Source organism: Pogoniulus pusillus, chromosome 5 (assembly GCF_015220805.1).
Source record: "Pogoniulus pusillus isolate bPogPus1 chromosome 5, bPogPus1.pri, whole genome shotgun sequence".
Classification (NCBI taxonomy): Eukaryota; Metazoa; Chordata; class Aves; order Piciformes; family Lybiidae; genus Pogoniulus; species Pogoniulus pusillus.
Genome location: NC_087268.1, coordinates 38,857,424 through 38,884,638, shown reverse-complemented (window position 1 = coordinate 38,884,638; position 27,215 = coordinate 38,857,424). Strand labels below are relative to the sequence as shown.

The window sequence follows — 27,215 nt, the reverse complement described above, 5'->3', positions numbered from 1 at the left end:
GGTTTCATTCTTCTAAACTTGCTGAACCAAATACAGTCTTTGTGAACATTAGATTTCTTTGAAGGTTTGATTTATGCACCTTCGGCTTGATCCTGCAGCCTGGCCCCAATCCAGCAAAGCACTTAAGCATAGAATCAGGAAATAAATAAGTTTTAAATGTTTTGGTTTAAAATGTATTTATGCAAATTATAGTCTAGACATTCAAATTGTTGCATATCTGCCACACATTTAAAAATAAGTAATTAAGCATGGTCATGGATTTACACTCCTTTGGTGAAGGCTCAATGTGTAATAGAGCAAAGCAGAGAAACAGCTCTACCTCAGTGTTAAGAAGGCCTGCAAGCTTGAAAGACTATTTCTAGAGTAGAAGACGCAGGAATACATCTGAGTGCCTGAGGAATGGTGTATGCCTGGTCACAGTCTGTCTAGGGCATATCAGGGCACATCTAGGATGTGCAGCAGTCCCCTCCCTCCCGCTTTTGTTTCCTTTGCGAGGAAGCCCATCTGTGTGCAGCAGATGGGCTCTGTGGAGTGCCTGGCCAGGTCCCCAGGTGAGAGAGGGACTAGAACCCTGGGGGATACTGCAGGTCCGTTTGGCTGCAGCATAAGGACGCTGCAATTTTTTGTGCTGCTTTGGGTTACTGTGAATTTCTTTACAGTGAGATTGGTAAAATATTGGAACAAGTTGCCCAGGGATGTGGTTGAGGCCCCATCCCTGGAGACATTCAAGATCAGATTTGATGTGTCCCTGGGCAGCGTGATCTAGGTGGAGGTGTCCTTGCTTACCATAGGGGGGTTGGACAAGATGACCTTTGAGGGTCCCTTCCAACTCCATGCAATCTGTCAAGCTGTGAAATCCATAGGATGCTATACAGTGTGATAAAGTGATGAAACCTTAGGAAAATCTGAGCAAGAAATTTCTGAGGTAGTCTCCAGGAATGAGGATGTGGGCAGACCCCATAGGACTTCTTGAAATGCACAGATTCTGTCCTGTTGGTTTTTTTCTTCTGTTGTTTTTGGTAGTTCCTTGGCTAATCCCAGTTTCTCACCATTTTCTCCACTTATGACTCAAATCTACCTCTCATTTGGAGAGGCTGAATTTAATGGATTGTGAAGCATAGGATTTGGTTTACTAAGCAGATAAAATTTGTGTACGTAGAAACACATTGTTCAGATGGTTTCCCCTACCTCTTTCCAAAGATGCTGGTGGCTCAGAATCTGACTTAAACCTAATTCTTGTGAATTTGGACTCTACTGAAAATCAGAGAAATAATTATATGCATGTGGTTGCCATAGGCTTTTCTGAGGATTCAGATTTGAAAGGATTGGCTGATATGTAATTTAAAATATATATTTAGAATACATTTATATATAAATCATAATTTGAATATTATACAGCCTACCAGGAAATATTTAGGGCAAAAAAAAACAAATAAAGGAGGTGCTTAATGATTCCTCAGAGGAGTGCCAAAGGGGAGGTTGTTTGAGTTGTGGAAAAAACCTCTTGGACCTCCATCTGAAACTGGAAGGGAGAATGGTAATCCTGGAGTGTAGTGACAGTTGGAAGACAGGCATCAGACTTATTTTGGGACAATGAGGGGTATCTGTCTGCCATGTATAAGTAAGCTGGGTTTCAGTGAGCCCTGTTGTCATCTAATGGCCTTGCCTCTCCCCCTGTGCATATAGAACCATCAAATTGTTTCTGTTGGAAAAGACCTTTGAGGTCATCGAGTACAACCATTATCTAACTCTACCAAATCTGGTGCCTAGCCATGTCCCTTAGCATCACCTTTTAGACACCTCCAGAGATAGTGATTAAGCTGCCTCCCTGAGAAGCCTATTCTGAAGTTTAATAACCCTTTAAGAATTTTCTTCTAATATCAAATCTAAAACTCTGGTGCAACTTCAGGCCATTTCCTCTAGTCCTATCACTTGTTGCTAGAGAGAAGAGACCAAAACGCACCTCACTATAACATCCTTTCAGGTAGTTGTTGAGAACAGTAAGATCTCCTCTCAGCCTCCTTTTCTCCAGACTCCACCTCCCTCAGCTCTTCTTCATAAGACCTGTTCTCCAGACCCTTTACCACCTTGTTGCCCATCTCTGAACACACTTCAGGGCCTCAGTGTTCTTGTAGCAAGGGCCCCAAAACTAAACACAGTACTCAAGGTGTGGCCTCACCAGTGCCAAGTACAAGGGCACCATCAGTTCCCTACTCCTCCTGGTCTCACTATTCCTGATACAGGCAGGATTCTATTGGTCTTTTTGGCCATCTGAGTACCCTGCTAACTTACAGTCAGATGGCTGTTAACCAGCATCCCCAGGTCCTTCTCTACTGGGAAGATTTCCAGCCGCTCTTCCCCAGGCCTGTAGCATTGTATGATCTTGTTGTGACCCAGGTGCAAGACCCGGCACTTGGCTGCGTAGAATCTCATACAGTTGGTCTCATCGAGCCAACCAGGTCCCTCTGCTGAGCATTCCTACCCTCAAGTAGATCAGCACTCCCTCCCAGCTTAGTGTTATCTACAAACTGACTGAGGATGCACTCAATCTTCTCCTCCAGATGACTGATAAAGATACTAAAGAGAACTGGCTCCAGTGCTGACCCCCGAGGAGCACCACTTATGGGCAGATACCAACTGGATTCCCCACCACTCTTTGGGCCTGGCCATCCAGTCAGGTTTTTACCTTGTGTAGCACCCACCCATCCAAGCCTGAGCAGCCAGTTTCTCCAGGATAATGCTGTGGGAGAGAGTCAAATGCTTTACTAAAGTCAAGGTAAATGATATCCACAGCCTCTCCGTTATCCATTGAGTGGGTCACCTTGTAGAAGATCAGGTTCATCAATCTTGAGACTTCTCACAGATGACTAACAATATTTCACCTGTCTTTTCATCTTGGTTGGGTGGTCTAGAACAGACTTCCATCAGGATATCTGCCTTGATGGCCTTCCCCTTGATGCTTACCAATAAACACTCAACCTTACCATTTCCATCATTAAGCTCAAGACAATTGAAACATGCTCTGCTGTACAGGGCCACCCCACTGCCTCTCCTTCCTTGCCTATCCCTTCTGAAGAGTTTGTAGCTATTGATTGTGGTACTTCAGTTGTGTGAGTCATCCCACCCTGTTTCTGTAATGGCCATTGTATCCTCCTTTTCCTGATACACAGTAGCTTCCAGCATGGTTTTGCCAGGAGAAGTCCTAATTTGTAGAATCATAGAATGGTTTGGGGTGGAAGACATCTTTAAAGGTCGTCTAGTCCAACCCCCCTGCACTAGGCAGGGACATCTTTAACTGCATCAGGAATTCCTAATTGACTGTTCTCAGTTGCAGTGGTAGTTGCTAACACATTAATAAGTCTTTCATCTTGATTGCTGCTTGGATCTCCATTCCTTGCCTTCACTGATACAGCAGACCAACAGACCTCACCAGCACTCCATCCTTCAAATATTGATGTGCAGCCCTCAGGCTTATTTCTAGCAAGTCCAGTTTTGCAGTCTTTCCCCTTCAAATCTAGTTTATGAATTGAGGAGCAGGTGGAAAGAGAGTAAGTAATAATAAGATGCCTTTTTCGTGGAGCTGAATAACCTCTTTTTTGAATGAACCAGAATGTATGGGAATGTCAAGATGAATCGATGAATCCATGAAGTCCAGCAGATAGACTTGAACCTAAATGCAAGTCTGTCCTTACTACAGTCAGGTTGCAAATAGGTGCCTTCTACTGGGGCACTATGGAAGAAGATCAGATACCTGCAGAGTCAGCAGTTTGCTCAAGAAAAAATGCATGCAGGAGCTCCTCAACACCTCTCTCCTTTGGCACAACTTATGTTTGGGCAAGTTCTCAAAAGCCATTCAAATTCTGAAGCTGCTCTATGGCAACGCTACATGGACAAATCTTGAAACTCCTTAGTGCTGTTTAATGCTCTGTTTTTGATTCTATCATCACACACTCAACTCATTCTTATATACCACTTACTTGCAGACAGTTCCCTATAGTGCAAGGATTCTGAGCCAGAATAAAATATCACCATCTTTTGCCAAGACTTTTGTACCTCTTTTTTGTATCATATGCACCCAGCCTGTTTTAGGCTGTCGGCATATTTTTGGCCCGCACTGGTTTCACAGCTCTGCCAGCTTGCTGCAATAAAACCTCCCACACTCTAAAGGTAGCATAGGCATTCTCCCTGGAGCCTCGAAAACTCTTGGTGGCTTTTGGCAGCTTCAGGAAAGCACTTTCACAATCTCACTGGTGATGCCTTCTCTTTGTATTTCCTGGCTTTCAGAGGATTGTCCTCTGCTGGACGGAAGCTCTGTAGACTGAACGCAGTTGGACAAGGTCCTGAGCAGCTCAATAGTACTTTGACAGTAGCCTTGCTTTGAACAGGGAACATGACTGCCTGATTTCCAGAGATCCTTTCTAGCCTAAGTGTTTTGGGACTCTGCTGGACATTCCAAAGTGTATAGCAAAAAGGGTTTTACCAGTCTCTGCGAGATGTAATTAAGAGAGCAATGGATTTACTAAACAAGATCATGATTCTGTAAAGCTGAAACCATCAGTCTCAGATTTCAAGTGCTTCTGTGAATGAAATAGATGAAGATATACCAGTGGATTTTTCTCTGCTTACAGTGTTACAGGGAATTTAGTGATGGCATCACTTAGGGTTTTTTTTTGTTTCATTTATTGTGTCAACAATTGCAGCAGGAAGAGTATATCCTACATCCTGGGATATGATAAATTTAAGTGCTTTTCAGATACAATGTTTCTTTTGATTATTATTTTGGTCTATAATAACAAAAAAAATTTAAAATGTTGTAGGCTGTGAAGCCTTTGTTCCTGGGAAATGTCTGACACTCTGGGAAATGTCTGACAGGAGAACAAAGCCTGTGCCCAAGTATTCATTTCCTTCAACCCCATGGAGACTTCTTTTTGAACATATATATATATAAGGTTTTTTTTTGTTGTTAAAAGAAATTACCCTTTTTTTAGTTACTGCTTTGAGATCTCAGATGTAATCTAATGATAATATATAGGTTTCATGCCTGAAGTACAATTACTTCAGCACACTCATTTTCTTAAACCATGGAAATGATTTGGGGAATCTTTAGCGAGCAGTGTGCATGAAGACTGCTCAGGAGTCTGTTCTTTAGTGCTCTGCAATTACTGTAAGCACTCTGCTGTTGTCATTTACCCATGATTTCAGAATTATTATTGCTACGTTGTCTTTATAAGAGGGACACATAATGATTTGCAAACAGGGGCAGACGTTTGGATATACTACATCTAAAGAGCTATACTGTTGGGTGAAGAAAAGCCAGAGGATTAGCCCCAGCATTGGATTCCTAATGGTCGATATAAATTAATTGGTAGCTCATTCCCTGGCTTTGTTTCAACCTGTTCCAGTTATGACTGTCCTAGATGAATCTGGTACAGATTTCTGCCATGCTGTGTAGACCTACGCAACAGGAGCGACATAGTCATTGCCCTTTGGCTTTGGGAACAAGCATCAGCCCATCACTCACCTTTATTTATCAGTATAGCAACACAAGCTGGCCATATTTTCCTGTTTGCTCATCCAGCCACAGTCATCAGATTAAATTGAGCTCACCCTTGAAACTCCAGAAATGATGAGTGGATATGATACAGAGAAGTCGATCTTTATCACCTCACTTGACACTCACCTCCTAGCATTTGGGATAAGTACAAGTAAGATCTTAAATATCCCAGGTAAAAGACAAGTACACAAACTATTAACATGCAATGTAGTATGCTTTGCTGTGTGTCAGGCTTTTTAAGTATTAGTGTGTTGGTTGGGGAACTCCTGTTGCTGTTCTTTCTCTGCAGTTGTGCAAAGAGAATGACAGATGTGGCAACTTGCTTATAGCAGCCTTAGCATTGCCTAGTGATTGCTGTGGCAGCATCCCTTAGCTTCATTTGGATTCTTTCTGTTATAGAATAGACTGTGGGAAGTTGTGGCCATGTTGCTTGTATACCTATCCTCACTTAGTTGCCTCTCAGTGCTGCAGAATCATTCCTTGTGGAGAAGCCTGTTTTTATGTTTGTATTACTCTCCGAACATCTTCTGTTTGTTAGCTCCTTTCTGAGCTGTGGGAACCAGAACTGTGCTGTGCTACAAGCACAGGCAAAAAGTAGACTTATACTGTAACTTGATCATGTTCACTGATTTGTTACCTGTTCTCATTACTAATTTCAAGTATTTCTTGTGGCTTTTTCAACCAAAACTAAGCACAGAGCTGACGTTCCTATTTAATTATCACTTCTGCTTTGTAACAGCTGGGATACGCAAGGGGAAAAAAATAAACTCCTGGCAAGAAGGTTTTGTCAGGAAGCTTTGAAGCTGTGCAGCATTCTAGAGCACAGATACTGATGTCCTGATGATGCCCTTGGCAAACAACACAGCTGTTATTGTTGAGTGGAAGTAGATGAGTCCAGACACAGAAAAATCATGGTTAGAAAAAAATCTGAAGCTTCATCAGCATGCATGATTCAGTGCATATCTCCTATATGTACTGGAAAGACATGAGTGATCTGCTTTAGATAATTAGTGGACAATTAAGCTTGTTGAGTTTGTGAAATATTCTGTACAAGAAAATTAGGAGTTGTCCCACTTAAGTTTCATTAGTTGGTCATGGGTGAGCTAAGGAAAACTTGAGACTCTTTATTTCCGAAGGCTGCAGGGAAAAGGAAGGTGTATAAAAGCTGACCTTCTTGTTGCTGTCTTTGCTGTAATTGCTAATGATGCTTATTAAACCATTTTTTTTTTCTGTTGTGGCTTCATTGACATGGATATTTACCAAAATTGCTAAAATTATTACTTTTTAAAATGAGCCCTGAATATCCTTCTAGCCTAGATGGCAGCAGCATGTCTGAGCTTTAAAAATATTGCATAACCTTCACTGTCATACTGGAGTTATTTGTATTCATGTCTACTTAAAATAGCAAGTACCTGACTCTTGTGAGTGGTTGGCAATTTGTGTGTCATGGGTTTAATTGAAGGCTTATGCCACACTCTTATCTATGATTCAAATGGAGAATGTGTGAAAGGAATTGGGGGGGGGGGGGAAATACAGATTACTGCTGTTATTTTTTCTTTTATTATTTTTTAAAATCCCTGCTTAATTGAGAAGCAGAAGCACAGAGCCCACACCACCACTCATACCAATTCTTTCATGAAGATTAAGTGATAATTTTTTTTTCATGTGGTAAGAAAATGAGTCATCCACTGCTATGACAAATCAATCCCTCTGGAATTTATTACCTACTTTGCAGAGAGAGGTCTCCCACAATAAGATTCTGTCTACAGACAACAAATTTGTCTCTTTCTTTAACCTATTGGTTGTTAGTTATATTCTGTGCTACTCAAGGTGTTAACAAATGAAGTTGGTTGTCACAGATCTTATGCCATATTTTTTTTTCCAAAGGAGCTATACATTTTAATGACAGACAATATTCAGGATGAATAACTGTAAGGATTCTGTATATGTCAAAAGACTAAAGAACTGTGTTCAGTTGTTGACAGACAATGTAGTTTTATGACATCTAAAACCTGAAAGACAAGGAATGATCCTCTTGAATGTGATTACACATTGAGAGAGCAAAAGGGAAGGAAGAGAAGAGGCATCAAAGAGCTAGAAAGGACTATGGATCTTGCAGAGAATCTCTCTCAGGGCAGTCATAAACATTGTAAGATCTGGAATCACATTACCTGCACACTGCCCCGCTAAATGAGCAGAACATATTATGGCATGTTAAAGCAAGGGCCTAGTTTCTAACAATTTTGGTCATTTAGAAAGGGAGGACTAAAGCCTTCATTATTGCAAATAATTGTAAATAGCAGGAAATGTTGGGCTGCAGTAAATATTCCACAACAAGTAAGCTGTCTTTCCTGTGTTGTGAGGTGGTGGTGGTTGTTGTGGTGTTGTACTTGTTTGTTGGTGTGTGTTTCATTCTTTTTTTAAGCTCCTCATCCACTGCTTTGTAACACCTACCTGCCTCAAAGGGTTCAAGAAGTGTGTGGACATGCTTGAGGGCATTCTATACATGTGTCATAGCAATACTGCAGTAGTATTAATATAAACTGTTTGCATATCTGAAGTTTGGCAGAAAGAAGTAACAAGTGAAAAATATTGGATATCACCTGAAGAAATACAGGAAAAGATTTATGTTTCTCATCTTTCTGCTTATAGGAGGATAGAAATTCCCAAGCTATATACTGGATGAGACTTAACAAGGCCAAGTGCAGGGTTCTGCACTTTGGCCACAACAACAGGCTGGGGACAGAGTGGCTGGAGAGCAGCCAGGAAGACCGGGACCTGGGGGTGATGGTGGGTAGTAGAGTGAACATGAGCCAGCAGTGTGGCCAAGAGAGCCAGTGGCATTCTGGCCTGGATCAGGAACAGTGTGGCCAGTAGCATGAGGGAGGTTATTCTGTCCCTGTATTCAACACTGGTCCGGCCACACCTTGAGTACTGTGTCCAGTTCTGGGCCCCTCAATTCTAGAGAGATGTTGAGGCACTGGAAGGTGTCCAGAGATGGGCAATGAAGCTGGTGAGAAGCCTGGAATACAAATGCTATGAGGAGAGGCTGAGGGAGCTGGGGTTGTTTAACCTGGAGAAGAGGAGGCTCAGGGGTGACCTCATTACTGCCTACAACTCCCTGGAGGGAGGCTGTAGCCAGGTGGGGGTTGGTCTCTTCTCCCAGGCAACCACCAACAGAACAAGGGGACACAGTCTCAAGTTGTGCCGGGGTAGGTCTAGGCTGGATGTTAGGAGGAAGCTGTTGCCAGAGAGAGTGATTGGCAGTGGAATGGGCTGCCCAGGGAGGTGGTGGAGGCACCGTCCCTGGAGGTGTTCAAGCAAAGTCTGGCTGAGGCACTCAGTGCCATGGTCTAGTTGACTGGCTAGGGCTGGGTGCTAGGTTGAACTGGATGCTCTTGGAGGTCTCTTCCAACCTGGTTGATTCTATGAGTCTATGGTTGCACTGTGACTAAATCCCAGGCATTTTAACAAAACAGTTCTTCTAAAAGCAGTAATAACGGTTTCTCGACCTCTTAGAAACTGCACCTGCAACTTCATCTGTGTGGTTTGGTGCCCTGTAAGCTATTCACACAGTGTTTAACATCTGTATATGTAGCATTTGGAAATAGATTCCATTTAGTACCTGGAAAAAGGCTATGGTAGCATGCACCAGGTTGTGGGGGAGGCCAGCATCTTGTCAGGATTCCACTTAAAGGAAAAGACTGTTTCTGCATAGTACAATTTTCTTCTGGTCTTAGACATCTTTCACATGACAAAATGCTTCATAGAGAGCAGGACTTGATTGTCTTGTTCCCCACTGAGTGACATCAGACCTTGGAGAAAGTGAATGTGATCTCAGGAAGAACAATGAACTGAGGGTCCACTTACTAAACAGTGTGACCTAAATCTGATAATGGCTAAGGGTAGAGCAGCGAGTGCAAAACTAGACTTAAGTTTCCATCTGTAGCTTGATGCGCTATGGATAGGAAGTGATGGGACCACCAATGGAGAACATCAAATTGTGACAACAGTAGAGTGATCCTCTAAATGGAAAGGTGGTGAGGATGTGCAAGTCTGAACATGTAGACAGTCTCCAACATACAAGAAACCTTGGTCACATTACTAGTCTTGGATGACATCTCTAGGCTGGGATTTTGCGCAGTGGAAAGGGATTGCTGAAAAGAAGTTCTGCTCTCTGTAAAGGTTTTAGGAAGAGAGGGAAAAGGAGACAAATACAACTAAACCAATCCTCACATTTTGGCAAGAAGATGACTTCATTGTTTCGCAGCTGCTGCTGCAGCTTTCTCCCCCCTTCTGACTCACCATGGGGCTCCAAAGATTGGGAATGACATAGGTGGTTCTGGTGGATGAAAGATCCTTTCCAGATGTCCAGTCACCCTCATGTGCAGAAAGTCTCATAAATGAGATACTAGGAGATCAATCTGGTTGTAACTCTGTAAGGGGAAGTACAGTGGGGTTTTCCCCTGACTTCCCTTATGGTGGCAATAATTTTATTTGTTAATTTAATAAGGTGTTTAGGTCCAGGCTGGATGAGGCTCTGGCCAGCTTCATCTAGGGTAGGGTGTCCCTGCCCGTAGCAGGTGGGTTGGGACTGGATGATCTTTGTGATCCCTTCCAACCCTGACTGATTCTATGATTCATAGAATCAACCAGGTTGGAAGAGACCTCCAAGATCATCCAGTCTAACCTAGCACCCAGCCCTATCCAGTCAACTAGACCATGGCACTAAGTGCCTCATGCAGGCTTTTCTTGATTCTATTTTTTTTGTTTTAATTAAACCTGTCTAGGGATGATTCTGACTTGTATTTTGCCAGGTTGACTTTTCAAACAATGAAGTATTAACCAAAGTGTGGACAGCATTCTCCACTTGAAATTCATGGCATAACACATCTAGAATTTCTAGTAGTAAGCAGTGGAAATAAAGCAACAGGGGCTGCAAGAAATTCTGTCTTCTGCAAAACAGCACCAGGCTGGGAAACTACAAAGTGTTTGATTCAAATTTCTACCTGTAATTTGTCTGTGGGTTTCTTAGGCTTGCTTATCGTGGGTTGTTGTTTATGGTTTTGGTTGGTTTGTTTTTGTTGCTGTTGTTGTTTTGCTGTTGTTGGACTGTGTAGTCTAATACGTGTTGCCTGAGTGTTGGTGTTTTCAAGCCATGGCTTGAAAAAGTTGAAAAAGGGTTGTCTGTGGGACAATTCTGTTTTCTATAACAAATGCTCTCCAGCTTTACTTTCAGCAATAAATAAAGGCAAGTCTATAATAGTTCAAGGTAAACGCGTTACTTATATGATTTCCTTTACCAGTTCATATTCATTTTCACTTGGCATGTGACTTTTTAATTTGCAAGCAGAGCAAAAATGCTGCTTTTGGTTTGTTGGAGTTTCTTTGTTTTGGTATATCATTCCTTTCCTTCAGCTGCTTCCCTCCAGTAGCTTGCAGAGCCCAAGACACCAGCAGATTTGCAGAGAATACTCTTAATATCCTGTTGTTCTCTAATGCCTGTGTCGGTTTAGACTCTCTTTCAATATTATAAATTTCATGTTTGGCTGAGCTTCTTTATCCTTCTTCATGTAAAGGTTGTTATCATTTTTATCTGCAAGTGCTCATCCACTGCAGGCTTAATGCAAAGCTGATTGTAACCCTACTGCATCTTACGATGAATAGATCATTGATACCCAACTAAGTGGAAATAATTTTCTATGGCAAAGCAGAAGAATTTAAAGTCATATCACACTAACCTCTGGTAATTTACTGGGATTTACAGATTAAAATGGTTATTTGTGAAATGACTGTGGTATAGCATGCACTTAAGGAGGAAAATCAAACACATTTTGTATGATTGTGTACACTTGTCTGTTTTTACATGTGCGCATCAGCGTTTTGTTTGTAGGTAGCATATGCAGCACAGCATACTGTGGCCTGCATGTGTAAAAATACATGCAATATTTATGTAACACTCACACCCATTTGACAGCTTTGGGACTGCAGATGGGTTTTTTTTGAAGTTGTGATTTTTTTTTCCCCCCCCAGATTTGATGTAGCTTGTTACTTTCTGTTAAGGAAAAAATATATACTTTTAACTTGTGTCAGACTAAGTTAGTCTGAAACTCTGTCAGTTGTATCAGCCAGAAGATTGTTGGTTAGGTCTAAGATCATACAATTGATGGCAGCAATATCATTTTACTGTATTGGCAGGTAAATGTACAGAGATGTTTTGTCTTTATTCAAATAGTAGACTTCTTTTGCTTTTCGGTGTAAACCTCCTAGCAAATAATTTACATTCTATTAGGAAAACAATGACTGCAAATAATTAGCTATTCTCTCTTGCTACCTCTATTTGATTACTTTCCTGCTATCACATGCAATATGAAACCATCTATTACGAGGTATAGAATATGTAAATATGTGACTTTCCAGGAGGAACTGGAGACTGGTCCTGTTTCTAAGGAGGTGGAAAATAAAAGAATAATTGTTAACCATGTCCTTTCATTTCCTTGAAAACATCAATTACATTTACAAATCCCAGAAACACAAACCCACCAATGGAACAGAAATAATTCCTTTCAATATGCTTCAAAAAAATCTAATCACATCTAACAGCTGAAATTTATTTACAACTGTAATTTGAAACATTAATTATGATAATGTGCTGACTTCTTTTGTAACATGGTTCTCAAAAGCCTGGCAGTTTTCCTTTTGGTCTAGATGTAACATATGTTTTGTGACTTGGAGAGTTTCTCTACCTTTCTTTCTTGTTTTTGGTTTTGCTTTTTTTTTGACATACACCCAGAAGGGAAGTTACTTTTTCTCCTGTGTTAACTGTTTTACTTCACCTTCTCCATTATTTGGCTGTTAAGAGATGAATTTTAATGCTTATACTGACTCTGAATGCTCTCAACAACTGAGTGTAGTAAGTTTGTATTTTGGGAACAGCAAACAGTATCAGTGAGAATTTAGGATTTACTTTACTGTGTTGCCAGTGCACTTCAGTGGCATCAGAGCAGGGAAGAGGCTGCTTATATCTTTGCTTGTCTTGACACTATGCCTTTAGAAGGTACCGTCTTGATACCCACGTATGTTTGGCTTTATTAAATTGGTTTGGTTATTGTTGTGCTGGCTTACTTAGTTTCCAGCAATGAAAAGCTATGTGAGGAAATACTTTAATGATTTGGTTTTCAGTTGTGAAAAATAAGTCAAGTTGTCAAGGTACCTGCCTTTTACTTTGAAAGCCATTAAAGAAAATGACAAAAGGGCTCCATTTTTTTGTTTTGTTTTGTTTTTAAGTTGTGTTTTTCTGTGTGGCAGGGAGATTAGCCAAAAAAATGGAATTTTTATTAGGACATGAAAAGGTCTCTAATGACCCTTGAAAGCAGACAAAAGGGTAGCACAATAAGTGACAGAACTCTAACGAGGGTGGAGGGCATTCCAGGAAAAAAAGAAATTAAATCCTTTAATTTTTTTTCGGCTTGCCATTTTCTGACAGCTTATCAAGTGGTTGGGACTTGTTTGTTTTGGCATGCAGTTCATTCATTGTAGGCAGCCGGGACTTTGTTCTTCTTTGTGGTTTCCAAAACCTGATTGTGTTTATCCTAGACTGTGGGAAAAGTGTATATTCCTGTTTCCTTTATAAAAGTAAACGTCAGGTTTTGTATGAAATTTTATTTCCCATATTTTCCATTCCATTAATCATTATTGTTGAAATATGTCAGGCTTTGGCACATCATCCTTTGTTTTCATACGATTGTACAGATTGTGGTGTCAGTGTGTGACCTGCTAAGTCAGAAAATAAGCATGTTTGGGCTGTAGTAATTATTACTTCATAAAGTGTAGTAGCCGACGAACAGGCACTGTTATTGAAAAGGGACTAGGATTTAATTTGTCGCTATTAAAATTGTTTTGAGGGATATCTAGCTATTGTTGTACTGCACTTTCTTAGTCTAGAGAAGACAAGACTAAAGGGAGCTGTGGTAATGGCTCTTCATACACCTGTAGGTGGCTGTAAAAAGAAAGGGAATAGTGTGTGTTTCCTGTCGGTGATGAAAAAGAGCAGAATTAATGTGCTGCAGCGGCAGAAGGATTATTTTAGTCAGATAGTAAGGGGAAAACTGATAAGGATTTTGAACACTGGAATAGATGGCTTAGGGAAGCTGTCAAATCTCTGCAATTGAAAGATTTTAAGAATGGGTTAAACACACTGGGAGTGGTGCAGGTGTATTATGATTCTGCCAGGAGTACTAGACTAGATGATCTCCCAAGATGATGCCCTGTTCCTAGGAGTCGTTGCTTTTAAAATGCTGAAGATCTCTGTGCAGCTTTTCGTTTGCAGTTTATACTCACCTTCTCAAATCTGTGCTTCTGTACTTGTCTGCATGCTTGGCATTGTGTGTTGCAGCTGTGTTCTGTGACTAGAACCCTGATTGGGGTCTCTATGTGCTGTGATTTAACAGCAGGAAGAAAAAGGGTGAAAAAAACCTTTGCCCGTTGAAGGACGAGACAGCTCAGAAGAAGAAGGAATTCTTTATGCATTTTGCATACTTAGGTGATGGATAATACTGTGTTAAATCAGTAACATCTTTTCTTTTTGCATTGTCTTGTGGCTTACTGACAATGTAATATTTGAAGACCGTTTAATAACTTCAATCAACTCCTGAACCGCAGTAGGTGACCAGACATTTCATAAGGTCATTTTTTCCCCCCTGTTTTCAAAGTGGCATCATTGGAGGTTTGCATTTTAAAAAGAGATTAAAATGTCTCTCATTAGGAGAGAATGAAGATAATACTAGATGTGACTAACAGGAATACAGAATTGCAGACGTTTAGAGATGGCAGAAGCCTCATTATTCATGACATTCATCTTCCTGCAAGCCCAAGGTTGTTCTGTGTTATACTTGGCCACGTTTGCTTCCCTTGTTCTTCAAAAATAAATTTTATTGAGTCAACTGAAAGAAATCTAAATTCTGAGCTGAAGTATGAATTGGACTTCTAATATGGAAACTGTTTAGTGAAAATTGTTTTATCCTAGCTGGCTTACGTGCAGATTTGTGTACTCACTTAGCTTTGATTAATTTACAGTGATATGACACCCAAAAATGGTTTCAAATTCCAGAGGTCCTTCTAATGAGGTTTTAATTTTTTTAAATTGTTTTTTTTTCCAGAGAATTTCTCGGAATGCCTCTGGAGATACAAGCATTCAGTTCCTAGGCACAGTGGTAAGTATGTGCAACTACTGTCAGGAGTTACCTTGGTAGAAGAGTATAATGTAAACAGAAAACAAGCAAATCGCACTGGCAGCACATTAACGCTCGTCTTTGTGAAGGTGGATATTAGGTGTGAATATTCCATGTTTAGCAGGTGAATTTAGGCAAATTTCTGAAGCTAACAACCAGAGCATGATGTGCAGGTGTCTGTGTTCCCCACTGCAATTGATTCAAAGCTGTTTCGTTTTCGTTTACAAAGGATCTAAGAGTAATTGGTTGTAGATTTGTAGGAATCTTGCTATGTACTCAGGTTTGATCCACTTCAGGATTAAAGTCACTCCTTCACACCCTCTCATCTTTCTGATCTCTGTTGCTTCACCTCACCACATACTATCACATCCTAGAGATGGGTCAATAACTGTCTTAGGAAGACTGTTCAATAGTGCAAAGTGTTCTGTCCTTTTGTCACTCTAACTAAATGTGGTAGCTCTGTAGGTCTCCCAGATTTTGTTTGCTGGAGAGAAGTGTGCTTAAAATCCTGATCAGATTTGATACAATTAGATAGAATGTACTCAGTAAAATAGGGATTGTCTTTGGTCTAGTGTTATTTGGAGCAGTCATGTGCAGTACATAAACTAAAGCTTTTTTGTTAGGCAACATATAAACATCTGTGATAGAAGCAGCTTTTCACTGATGATTTGCATGATTAAGATGTAGTCACTAAAATTTTTAAAGTCCCTTATGCACCTAAAACTAGTTCTGAAAATTAAACAGAATTAAAGTATCCTCTAAAGTTGTTTATCCTGATTGCTCCCAGCAAGTTTCCCTGGAGTGACTTTACCAGTGAAAAGAATAGAAATGAAGGGCTCCCTTTAGAGTTTAGTCCTAACATCTCTGTGCATCATGTATTTTGGACAAAAGTAGATAAAGATTGTATATGATAATGTTTTCATTCTACTTGTGATTTGTCCTTCTACAAGACTTATGAAAATATTTTTGGGAGGTGTAATAAATACAGTGAGAGTAAACTTAACAAGAATAACTGTAGACCTGCATATTGCTTTTCAGAGATGAAAAGTGCCCTTAATAGTTTTAGCTTCTGTAAATATATCTCTCTATATGCATATACAATTATTTGTCTTATCTTCAGCATCAAGCAGAGCAGCAGTTACAAATCAGATGTAAAGGTTTTGTTCTGCACCAGTGTATTTGTAATGATGCCTCAGGTCTACAGTTGAGTCCTGCATATGAGAGATTGCTGCTGTCTGACTGGTCCGATAGGTTTCGAGTGAGAAGAAAATAATTACACCAAGTAGATAAGATATAAACACAAATGCAATTTGACAATACTGAAAAGATTGTGACTGATGCCCTATAAGTGGGTGCTGTAGTAGAGAAAATTCTTAAACGTGTATTTAAGACTTAAATTTGTTGTTAAATTAGATAAGAAAGTGTTTTGTAGTTGCATTAGAAGTGCCCCAGAGTCTCACTTGCAGACTAGAACTCTTGTTCTAGGCCTTGTGCAACAGCAAAAGAAGGCAAAAAAGGGTACAGTATTGATGTGGTTCTACCTTTAAAAAATTAATAATGAAATATCTAATATATTCTAATTATATACCAGACATTACTGATTATCTCATTTGTGTTTATTGGATCCTAGCTACTGTGTGAAACCAAGTATATGATTACAGCTAAAATTCTTAAGAAAATCAAACAGACAAGCCTGTAGCACTCAACTTTAAAAAAAAACCCTAATATAAATGATGAACATGTCTTGCTGATCAAGCATAGAGAATCTCAGTGATGGGGATAAAGAAGCAATAATGAAATCTACTTCCCAAGGTTTGCTTTGATACCTGCAGAATCCGAGCCAGAATCTGCACCTGTGTTCCTGTCAGTTCCTTTGTCCTACTGTCCTCCTCCTTTCCCCTGTGTCCCTTTATTTAATTTGTCCTTTGCTCCTTTAACATCCTTATACTTTTCTGATTTCAATTTAGTACACTCAGTTTAGATAACAGGGGTTAAGGATGGGTTTTCCTTGGAACGTGATCCCCTACACATTGCCTACACAGTCTGTAGATGTTTTCCTGCATGTGTATGTGTACACATACATAAATATAAGTGTTGAAAGAAAAGAATATCATCTTAATGGTGGTTCCAGAAGTACATTTTGGGCTCACCATTATGTATCTCTTACTAAACATTTGCTAACATAGAAGTGCAGTCAAGGCATCAGTATTTGAAAGGCATATTTAGTAACATGAAACTCCTGTTTGCTCATTATTATTGTAATGTAATAAACAGCTTGTGAAATTATTGCTCTGCTCTTTTGGTAGTAGAAGATGTTAAGGATAGCTCTGAGCATTCTGTGCTACTTTTGACAGGGGCAAACGAAGGCACTTCAGTGGTGGCAGGCAGCGTGATGCTACTGAGGGTACACACCGCTGACCTGTCCATCAGTACATAATTTTAGCATCAGCTGATCAGGAGCACAGCTCCCTGGCTTGTCAGGAGGGCATCAGCTTTGATAAATGGCTTCGGTTGTTTTTTTGACATTGGACGATAGAAACAATTCTTCTACTGGTTTCTGATAAAACACAAGCCCCTGTTTCTGGAAGCGAGCTGACACACTGAGGAGAAGTGAAAGGTGTGCTTCTTTGTTAGAAACATCCTTGCTGTGTCAGTTAGCTTGGTGAAGGACGAAGAAGACTACCTTCCAGCAGAAAGACAGTTTAATATGAATTCAGCTGCATAACGTATGATAAAACACGTGGACAGTAGGACAAATGTTTTGCTTAGCACAGCAGTGCATTTCTGTTACTTTAGAGGAGAACAGGAAAAATCACCTTACTTTCCCCAGGGAAAGAATGCCATTGAGTGCACGCTGGTAGCATCATTCAGGGGTCCACATAGGCTTGTAACAATATTTTAGCTTCTGATCCAGAGTAGGAATTCTTTGCTGCTTGAGCATCCCAGTTTAGGAGGGACATTGAGGTGCTTGAGCATGTCCAGAGAAGGGCAATGAGGCTGGTGAGAGGCCTTGAGCACAGCCCTACGATGAGAGGCTGAGGGAGCTGGGATTGGTTAGCCTGGAGGAGAGGAGACTCAGGGGTGACCTTATTGCTGTCTACAACTACTTGAGGGGAGGTTGTAGCCAGGAGGAGGTTGCTCTCTTCTCTCAGGTGGCCAGCACCAGAACAAGAGGACACAGCCTCAAGCTACACCAGGGGAAATTTAGGCTGGAGGTGAGGAGAAAGTTCTTCACTGAGAGAGTCATTGGGCACTGGAATGGGCTGCCTGGGGAGGTGGTGGAGTCGCCGTCCCTGGAGCTGTTCAAGGCAGGATTGGACGTGGCACTTGGTGCCATGGTCTAGCCTTGAGCTCTGTGGTAAAGGGTTGGGCTTGATGATCTGTGATGATCTCTTCCAACCTTGGTGATACTGCGATACTGTGATTTCTTTCTCTTCAAATTGTAGTGGTGTTAAACAGCTTCTTTTCTCCAAACAGTTTGTTTTTTTTGGTGGAGGCTTGATTGCAAGTCTCAGCTCTAACACAGAGCTTGTGTTATTGGAGGGTATACAGGGATGTTTTCTGCCTGAATGAAAAAGCAACTTTTAGCTGTAAGAAGTAGTCATTGGATGGGATTTGGCTTAATTTTCTTGGAATGATAACATTTTGAATCCTGATTAAGTTACTTCTGAACAGATCGTGAGTTACTACTACAATTGATTTTTTTACACAAGTTTTTACTCATTCTTCCTCTCTCGTGAACTTGAATAGATGTTGTGTGCTGATGGAGTCCTGCTAGCTTGCTACTTTACACTAGAATTATTCATATTTAATAATGCTGTTTACTAATAGCGTTACTATAGCACCATTGTGCTGTCTACTGTACAGAGAAGAAGGAAGCAAGATAATGCACCCTTCAGATTGATGCCCAAAACTGTGCTCAAAAGTAGAAGCACCAAGAAGGAAGGAGGCAATCCTTTTTGTGTTGTCTTCTGGGTGTAGGCAGCTCGCAGAAGTAGATTTGAAACACAGAATTATTTAGGTTGGAAAAGATCTTTAAGATCATTGAATCAACTGTAAACCTCACACTGTCAAGTCCACCACTAAACCATGTCCCTGAGTGCCACATATACATGTGTTTTAAATATCTCTAGGGGCAGTGACTCAGTCACTTTCCTGGGCAACCTGTTCCAATGCTTGACAAACATTTTGATGAAGAATTTTTTTCCCAATAACCAATCTAAACCCCCTCTGGTGCAACTAGAGGATGTTTAATCCTATTGCTTATGACTTGTCAGAAGAGACTGACCCACATCTTGCTGCACCCTCCTTTCAGGTAGCTATAGAGAGTGATAAATTCTCCCCTCAGGCTCCTTTTCTCCAGGCTAAACAACTGCAGTTCTCTCAGGTGTTCCTTGTAAGACTTGTGCTCTAGACATAAATCTCTGTAAAGACTAAAATCTGTGCACAAAGCTTCTGCTTCACTCTATGCAATTCAGAAGCTCTCTACAACTACCTGAAAGGAGGTTGTAGTGAGGTGGGTGTTGGTCTCTTCTTCCTAGTATCAAGTAATAGAACAAGAGGAAATGGCCTCAGACTGCGCTGTAGGAGGTTTTAGTTGGATATTAGGAAACATTTCTTTATTGAGAGTGGCCAGGCATTGGAACAGGTTGCCCAGGGAAGTGGTGGAATCACCATCCATGGAGATCTTCAAAAAACGTGTAGATGTGACACTTTGGAACACAGTTTAATGGCCATAGGGGTGCTAGGCTGATGGTTGGACTTGATTTTCCAACCAAATCAATTCTATGATTCTATATGTTTGATCAGTCTTTTCAGAGTACTGAATTCCACTGTTCAGTCATCTCCTTGTAGTTAGACCCCAGTTTCTGTCACGTCTCTTGTCTCTTCCTTCCACTTTCTGTTATCTTTTCTAAGAATGTGTTTTTTTCCCCTCATCTACTGATAGTCCCAGTCATCCACCAGTTATTGACACCTCTGTCAGACTTCAGCAATGAAATACATCTAGCAGACAGCCTTTCACACTAAGGAAGTTGCCAGTATGGAGAGAAAAGCAAATTATTATGGAAGCAACAGAGGCATGTAATGGCCTTTGTTTAGGATTTCAGGTAAAGAAACTGCATGTAATGGCCTCTCTGTAGAATTTCAGGTAAAGAAATGCTGTCTGTGAGCAGCCCAGCTCCATCTCATCCATAATGCTGTGATCAGCTTTGGACTGCAGACCATGTGTGACAGAAGTGCTCTGCTGGCCCAGTGAAACACATTGTTCAAAAGAGGCAGCCCCAGTCAGTGAAGGGTCCCCACCACAGTGGAAAATTTCACTGTCCTCTGCTCATCATTCATGCTATTTATTTGATGTTCCATTCTCTACCATCAGAGCAGCAGTACAGAGAAAAACAGTTACTTCTCCCTGGGGGTCTTCAAGAAAAGCCTGGATGAGGCACTTAGTGCCGTGGTCTAGTTGATTGGTTAGGGCTGGGTGCTAGGTTGGACTGGATGATCTTGGAGGTCTCTTCCAACCTGGTTGATTCTATGATTCTGTCCTCTGGGGAAGGGTCAAATAATGTTTCTTTGTGGCATGATTTTGGTTATATTGCTCAGTATATTACCTGACAATGTTGTTTCAGTGGTGGCACAGTATAGGAAGCCACGTGGAACACAGTGGAATTACTCTGGCCGAAGGATCAAGCCATCTGTAGGTGCTTCTGAGTTACTTGCACTGTTTTCTTGGTTCAGCTGTCTCACTGGAGTTCTTTCCATTGCTCCTGCCTCATCCCTGGTAGAGTGCTTTTTTCCATCTTTGATTTGCAAAACATTTAAAGTTTTACTGTGGAGGCTTAATGCTGTTTTATGATTACTCTTAGCCCATTAATGCTAGACTTGCTGTTCTTCAGACTTTTTGCAGACCCATTTAAAATAGTCCAGAGACTCAAAGCCAGAACCAGATCTACAGACTCAAGCTTGAGAACACAGATTTAAAAAAAATCTAGCTTCTGTCAAGCCCTGGCCATACTTATTAGCACAGTTAGGATACATACTAGTACAGTAGTGGTCAGTCAGTTAATAACTTTTATATTGTTCTTAAGCTGTTTCCAGGTATATTGGCAGAAGAGTATTTCATGCACAGTGCTATTAGTTATGTACGTTGTGCACGAAGTTGGTCAGAAATCAAAATCTCTTTTTTAGAGGCATTCCTCAAAATTGTTGCCTTTGCTTCCTGGCTTATTGCATATTCATCTATTTAAGCTAATCCTAGAAGCAGTGGGTCAGCATGCTAGCATGTTATTGCTGATTCCTCTTTCTGCTCCTTCCTACCATGGCTTGGAAGTTAGCTGAAGCAAGAGCAGATGATTTTCTGTCACACTGCTAAGGCTTACCAATTGTCCTGGAACTTTTCAGTCTATATAATAATCTAATCAGCTTCCTCCTTTTGCCTTTCTCTCTGCACTCTTACAAAGACCAATTAAAAAAGCAATGAAGATGGAAGCTTTGACCAAGTGAGTCTGATTTTTAGCTCACAATGACAAATGTTTAATGACCTACTCCTTTCATGCTTACCAATCATAGTGGTTCTTAACAGATTTTCTTTCCTTTTGCCATTCTATCTATATGTGTGGAATGGAGGGGTATTAATTGACTGCAAGGTGATATTTTTTTTAAAAATAGTATTTTTTATTAATTTTCAATATTCAGGACTCTGCCAATTATTTTAATAATAATCAGGTTCTTTTGCAATGGTCATGGAAACATTATACAAAGGAATAACTACAGCTAGAACAAATAACTAGCAATAATATGACATTAAACTCAATTGAACTGGAACAGAAGGTTCTTGTGGTCAATGCTTGTCTACTAGATGGACTCCAGGAGCACCTTTCTGCTTATGGCAGAAGGCAGTTGGTGAATTACAAGAGGTCTTAAGTATTTACTCACAAATATTATCTCCTAATTCCTCAGGACAAACAACAACTTCAAGCAGTACCCAAACATTTGCAGAGGCTTCTGTTGATGCCTTGTCAGCTGCTAAGGCTTCTCATTCTTGCCAGGCTCTACCAAGGATGCTGGGGAAGGAGGCAGACAATTTCTGACCTTGTCCTGGTTTCTCTGGATGATCTGTGTGTCCCTTCCAGGGCTTCTTGTCTTGGCAGGTGTGGGCAGAATGTCTTGGCAGAGATGTCACACTGGCTAAGCAGGCTGATCGTGTGGAGGTGTTTAAAGTCTATTCCTGGTAAACTCAAAGCAGTCTCCAGACAAACTAGCCCGAAGCACAGGGCTGTTATTCAGCAGACCTAACTCATAGCACAGCATGGCTGTAGAGCAGGGGTCCTCAAACTACAGCCCGCGGGCTGGATATGGCCCCTCAGGGTCCTCCATCCGGCCCGCCAGTATTTACAGATCCCCCTCCCTGCCAGGGGTTGGAGGGGAAACCAAGCAGCCACTTCCTGCCACTTAATCCACTCTCCAGCCTCCGCAGCCCCCAAGCAGCTGCCGGGACTGGGCTGGAACCAAACTACAGTCCAGCCCCTGACACTACTGGGCTGGAACCAAACTATAGTCTGGCCCCCGACAGTGTCTGAGGGACAGTGAACCGGCCCCTTGTTTAAAAAGTTTGAGGACCCCTGCTGTAGAGTGTGGCAGGATGCAACAGCAGTGAGGCAGAATGCTGCCAGGAGCAGGGGAAGCATGATAAGGCAGGAACAATGGTGGAAGCAGCAAAGAAGCATGCTGCCTCAGCCTGCTCATCTCTTTTATCAGTACAGCCCGAGAATAATGGGCATTTGGACACGGAATAGCCAAGCAGAATGGCAGTTAGCCAAGCTTGACCATATTAGGTGAAGCCCTAGGCTTGCTTTACCCGAATTTAGGAAAATGTAGGCCTTGCACGAGGCAGGCACAAGCCAAGTGCATGTACCTTGTTTACTGTGGGATGCAAACAGGAGCAAAACGACAAGCACAGCCCTATGAGGAGAGGCTGAGGGAGCTGGGATTGGTTAGCCTGGAGAGGAGGAGGCTCAAGGGAGACCTCATTGCTGTCTGCAACTACCTGAGGGGTGGTTGTGGCCAGGAGGAGGTTGCTCTCTTCTCTCAGGTGGCCAGCACCAGAACAAGAGGACACAGCCTCAGGCTGCACCAGGGGAGATTTAGGCTGGAGGTGAGGAGAAAGTTCTTCACTGAGAGAGTCATTGGACACTGGAATGGGCTGCCCGGGGAGGTGGTGGAGTCGCTGTCCCTGGAGCTGTTCAAGGCAAGGTTGGACGTGGCACTTGGTGCCATGATCTAGCCTTGAGCTCTGTGGTAAAGGGTTGGACTTGATGATCTGTGAGGTCTCTTCCAACCCTGATGATACTGTGATAAAACAAGTCTGGGCAAACCAAGGTGTTTAGACTCAACGGCTCCAGGTTCTTTGTCCTCCTTCCCACGGTTCCTTCTCCCTGCATCAGAGAGAGAGAGCAGAAAAACATGTCTGAGCAGGCCAAGACATGTTCTGGCCTATGTAAGCCTACCATGACAATGTGAAACTTCTGAAACTACGGTACTGAAGAGTTACAGAGATTTTTCAAACATTGGTTGAAAACCTAGAGATTCTAAAGGTAGTATTTATTGGAATATGTAGAATATTAACCACAAGGAAATAAATATAATCCAGTAGGTATTTATTTTTTGCCAGCAAGTGTCCCTTTAATTTTTTTTTCAGTCTTCCTTTTCACAAGCTTTATGATTAGAGTCCTTGTAATTCTGAAGGGCATTCTGCATTTTTTTTCTCTTCACCTGATTTCATAGGCACTATGAACCATAGTGCTTCTAGTAGTAGAGCTCTCTTTGGTGGCATTTCAGTAGTGCAGAAAACATCAGTAGGAAAAATGTGTAGTCACTTCTGGTAGGGTTAACTTCCAGACGTCCCTTTTCAACATGAGCAGTGAGAATCCTGAGACTGCTGCTGCAGTATTCTGCAGGAAGAGGCTAATTCATAGAATCATAGAACCAACCAGGTTGGAAGAGACCTCCAAGATCATCCAGTCCAACCTAGCACCCAGCCCTAGCCAGCTAACTAGACCATGGCACTAAGTGCCTCATCCAGGCTTTTCTTGAAGATCTCCTGGGATGGTGCCTCCACCACCTCCCTGGGCAGCCCATTCCAATGGAAAATCACCCTCTCTGTTCCACTCTCATGCAACAAAGGCTTGTGAAAGCATTGATACTTCAGCCCATAATTAGGACTCAGTAGTGAGAATCATTTCAGCACATGCACTGTGGATGATCAGGTGCAGTCACAGCGACATGTGCCACTGTCATTTCAATTGTGTTAGTATGTTTTAAAGCAGTAAGTATAGTGTCCATTGAGAGCAGACTCAGAAGCACCTGAAAGATTTAGAAATGCTAGTGTCACTAAATCTCATGTCCTAACATTGCTTAGGTTATTTTGGGGATCTTACTCCGGATTCCTTTGGGACGAGAAATAAGAAAGCACTTGTCATTCTTTGTGAATTTTGGTTCAGTGACTTAGAAGAAACCAGAAGTGCCACAACTTCCCACAGAAAAAAATCTTGTAGTCTTTGCCTGAAACCTCCTGGAGCGAGAGGTGGTGGTGTCAGGGTGCAGCTAAAGCTGCTTATGTGCTTATTGGATGCCATTTTAAGTGTGTAAATGCTGGCCAGCCAGTTGGCTGCTGCCAAATTTCACTCAGCTGGAGTATGGATTTAGGTCTCTTGTTTCCTTAGCACAGCTGGTGTTCCTCAGAAGATTTGTGGAAACATAGCTGTGGTACCACCATAATTATACATAGCTGTAGTTTTAACTACTTTTTCTTCAAATTCAGTAGAAATTGATCAGCAGGTTAAAGTAGTGTACAATGGGATAGTAGGGTGCAATGGGATAGTGAGGGGTAATGAGTTTGGGTCAGGAACTCAGAAGAAGTCTGGATTGCAAGCCTTGCTTTTTTACAAAACCAGTCTGGAAATGGGCTATTAGAATTTGCTTCCAGTGTTTTACTTTGCACTTGTTCATTTAATCTCGACCTTTTCTTCTGCTTTCAATTAAAGTTTTAATTTGCAGAGAGAAAAAAAAATGTGTTCTGACATCTTAAGGAGATCAGAATGCCCATGAATGTCCTTAATGTTGATGGATTATGTAGTGCTTGTGCTATCTGTCATGTAGTAGTTGTTGCCTACAGTAAATTATTCCCCTTATCCTTCAGAAGTGAGCAGATGGAAAAGTAAGGATTTCTGATTTTCCGTACTTTGTCTGACAAAATTCTTCCTTATTGAGCTCAGTAATGCTTTTTGGACAAATACTGGATTTGATTGGTTAGTCTGTTACTTCTTGATACACAAATGGACAGGTTACCCAAAGGTAACTCAAGTGATTTCCTTGAGTAGACAAAGATTTGGCAGTGTTAAAATAATTATTGTTTGGCCAAGTAAGTATTGCATCAAGACTGGTTGTAGCCAGGTGGGGGTTGGCCTCTTCTCCCAGGCAACCAGCAACAGAACAAGGGACACAGTCTTAAGTTGTGCCGGGGAAAGTATAGGCTGGATGTTAGGAGGAAGTTGTTGCCAGAGAGAGTGATTGGCATTGGAATGGGCTGCCCAGGGAGGTGGTGGAGGCACCGTCCCTGGAGGTGTTCAAGAAAAGCCTGGATGAGGCACTTGGTGCCATGGTCTGGTTGACTGGCTAGGGCTGGATGATCTTGGAGTTCTCTTCCAACCTGGTTGATTCTATGATTCTGTGCTACCTGATAGTGAAGATGCTGTCTACTGCCAAGTAATAACCATATGTGTAGCCCATGCTTTTAAACAGTTTTTGGTGGCTGCAACTTTGGCATATACCCAGGAACTGTTTAGGAGGTATTAATTTAGGCAGCTTTGAAACTTTACCAGGAATCTTCATGAAACAAAGGCACGATGAAGTTAGTAAAGCTGATTTAAGTCTCTGGATGTAAATTTTAAGTGAAGTTTTTATTGATAATAAATATACTTTGTTTCTCATTAGTCTTCCAGGCTTCAGTGGTACTATCAGTAAAATAAACATGTTTTACAAAGATTTAACATTAAAAATGCTATTAATATGACCCTTGGTACACCAGCACAATTAGATTTCAAAGTGAGCATTTAGGATGTAACAGCGATTAATGACAACCATCGAAAACAATTTTGAACTCCATCAGTTTAACTCAGGAGGGTAAACTTAATATGATAATTTATCTAGTTGAATTGTATCAGCTTAGCAGGAAAGTATGCAAATATGTGACCCTTACCTAGAATCTAAATGGATGCTGTGCTGATAGATTTATCAGTTCCATTAAAGAACTTTAGGGAACTTTGGAATTTCAGCAATTGTTCCCTTGGAGGCTGAAAACCAAACCTGATCTCATACTGGGACCATTCTGGTCTGCATATTTCCATAATTTGCCTTTGCTACTAATATGACAGCAAGACGCAAATAACTGTTTCTAATAATATCAAATGGAGTTGTGGAGGACAGCATTTTAATGTAGTAAAAGACCTCCCCGTGGGGTTGTTATTGCCACTATAGAACAGCAGTCACACAGTTGCAACAATAGTCTCTTAATTGATTCGTTTAATTAGCAAGAGATGAAGCTTGTGCTGCATCTTGTCATCTGTTATCATGGGGGTGGCTACAGAGGGAATCTTTGCATTTGTCACTCTTTATGGTCAGGTTTAAGCAGAGTAAAAGGAAACTTCCAAAAGCATTTCAGCTATAGAGTTGAGCGTTGATTAAGGGTGTTTTGTGAGGGGGCCTCTGCTCAGGTTTTCAGTGTGTGGACATGTCTGGTTTAAGAGCCAACATGATCTCTGGAGTAGAATTTATGACAAAGCATTGTTTCACTGGGGGAAAATCTTAATCCAGCTATGTCGGGCTTTTCTAACCTAAATATGCAAATCTAAGTATTATAGGAATGGTGGATTATTTGGGGCATCACTATTGTAGGGTAGATTTACTTGGAAGAAATAGGGTCAGATTAGTGAAACCAGCCATCTGCCTTGTGATTGCTTTCTCGTGGCATTTTTGTTTCCAGACTAGATAAACAATGAGTTGCATGAGCACACGGTCCATGGTAGGAAGCATGTGTACAAGAGGGACTTTCTTTGTGGTTTTCCCTGGAGTAGTCATGTATACAGACACAGTACTGTGCTTGCTTGCTTCTGGGAGATGAAGTAATTTTATACTCAGATCTATTTTATTTACATTTTGTATGTAAATAAATATTTTTAAAAAGACATATGTAAATATAAGCTTCAGTTTCTTTTTTCTCCTCTCCTTGGCTTAGTTCTGTCGCTGTTCAAGGTTATTCTTCCTTATGGAAGGAAATATTTCTAGAGGAGGGCAAACTTCTTGTTAAATGCTAATTAAGAAAATGAAGGTTACATTGGCATACTTTCATTGTCATAGCACTGACCTAAAATAAGAGA

The 27,215-nt window shown here is 41.2% G+C and overlaps 1 protein-coding gene across 4 annotated transcripts in view; it reads left to right on the top strand.

Annotated features, from left to right (window-relative positions):
- Nucleotides 1-27,215, top strand: part of PCCA (propionyl-CoA carboxylase subunit alpha) — a 358,591-nt gene that overhangs the window by 238,764 nt on the left and 92,612 nt on the right. For all 4 annotated transcript variants that reach the window (XR_010302383.1, XM_064143822.1, XM_064143820.1 and 1 more), the window contains exon 21: nucleotides 14,713-14,766. Coding sequence is in view for 3 of the 4 variants with exons in the window: in XM_064143822.1 (XP_063999892.1) it covers nucleotides 14,713-14,766 (54 nt within the window). In the remaining variant the exon portion in view is untranslated. The remainder of the gene's footprint in view (nucleotides 1-14,712; nucleotides 14,767-27,215) is intronic.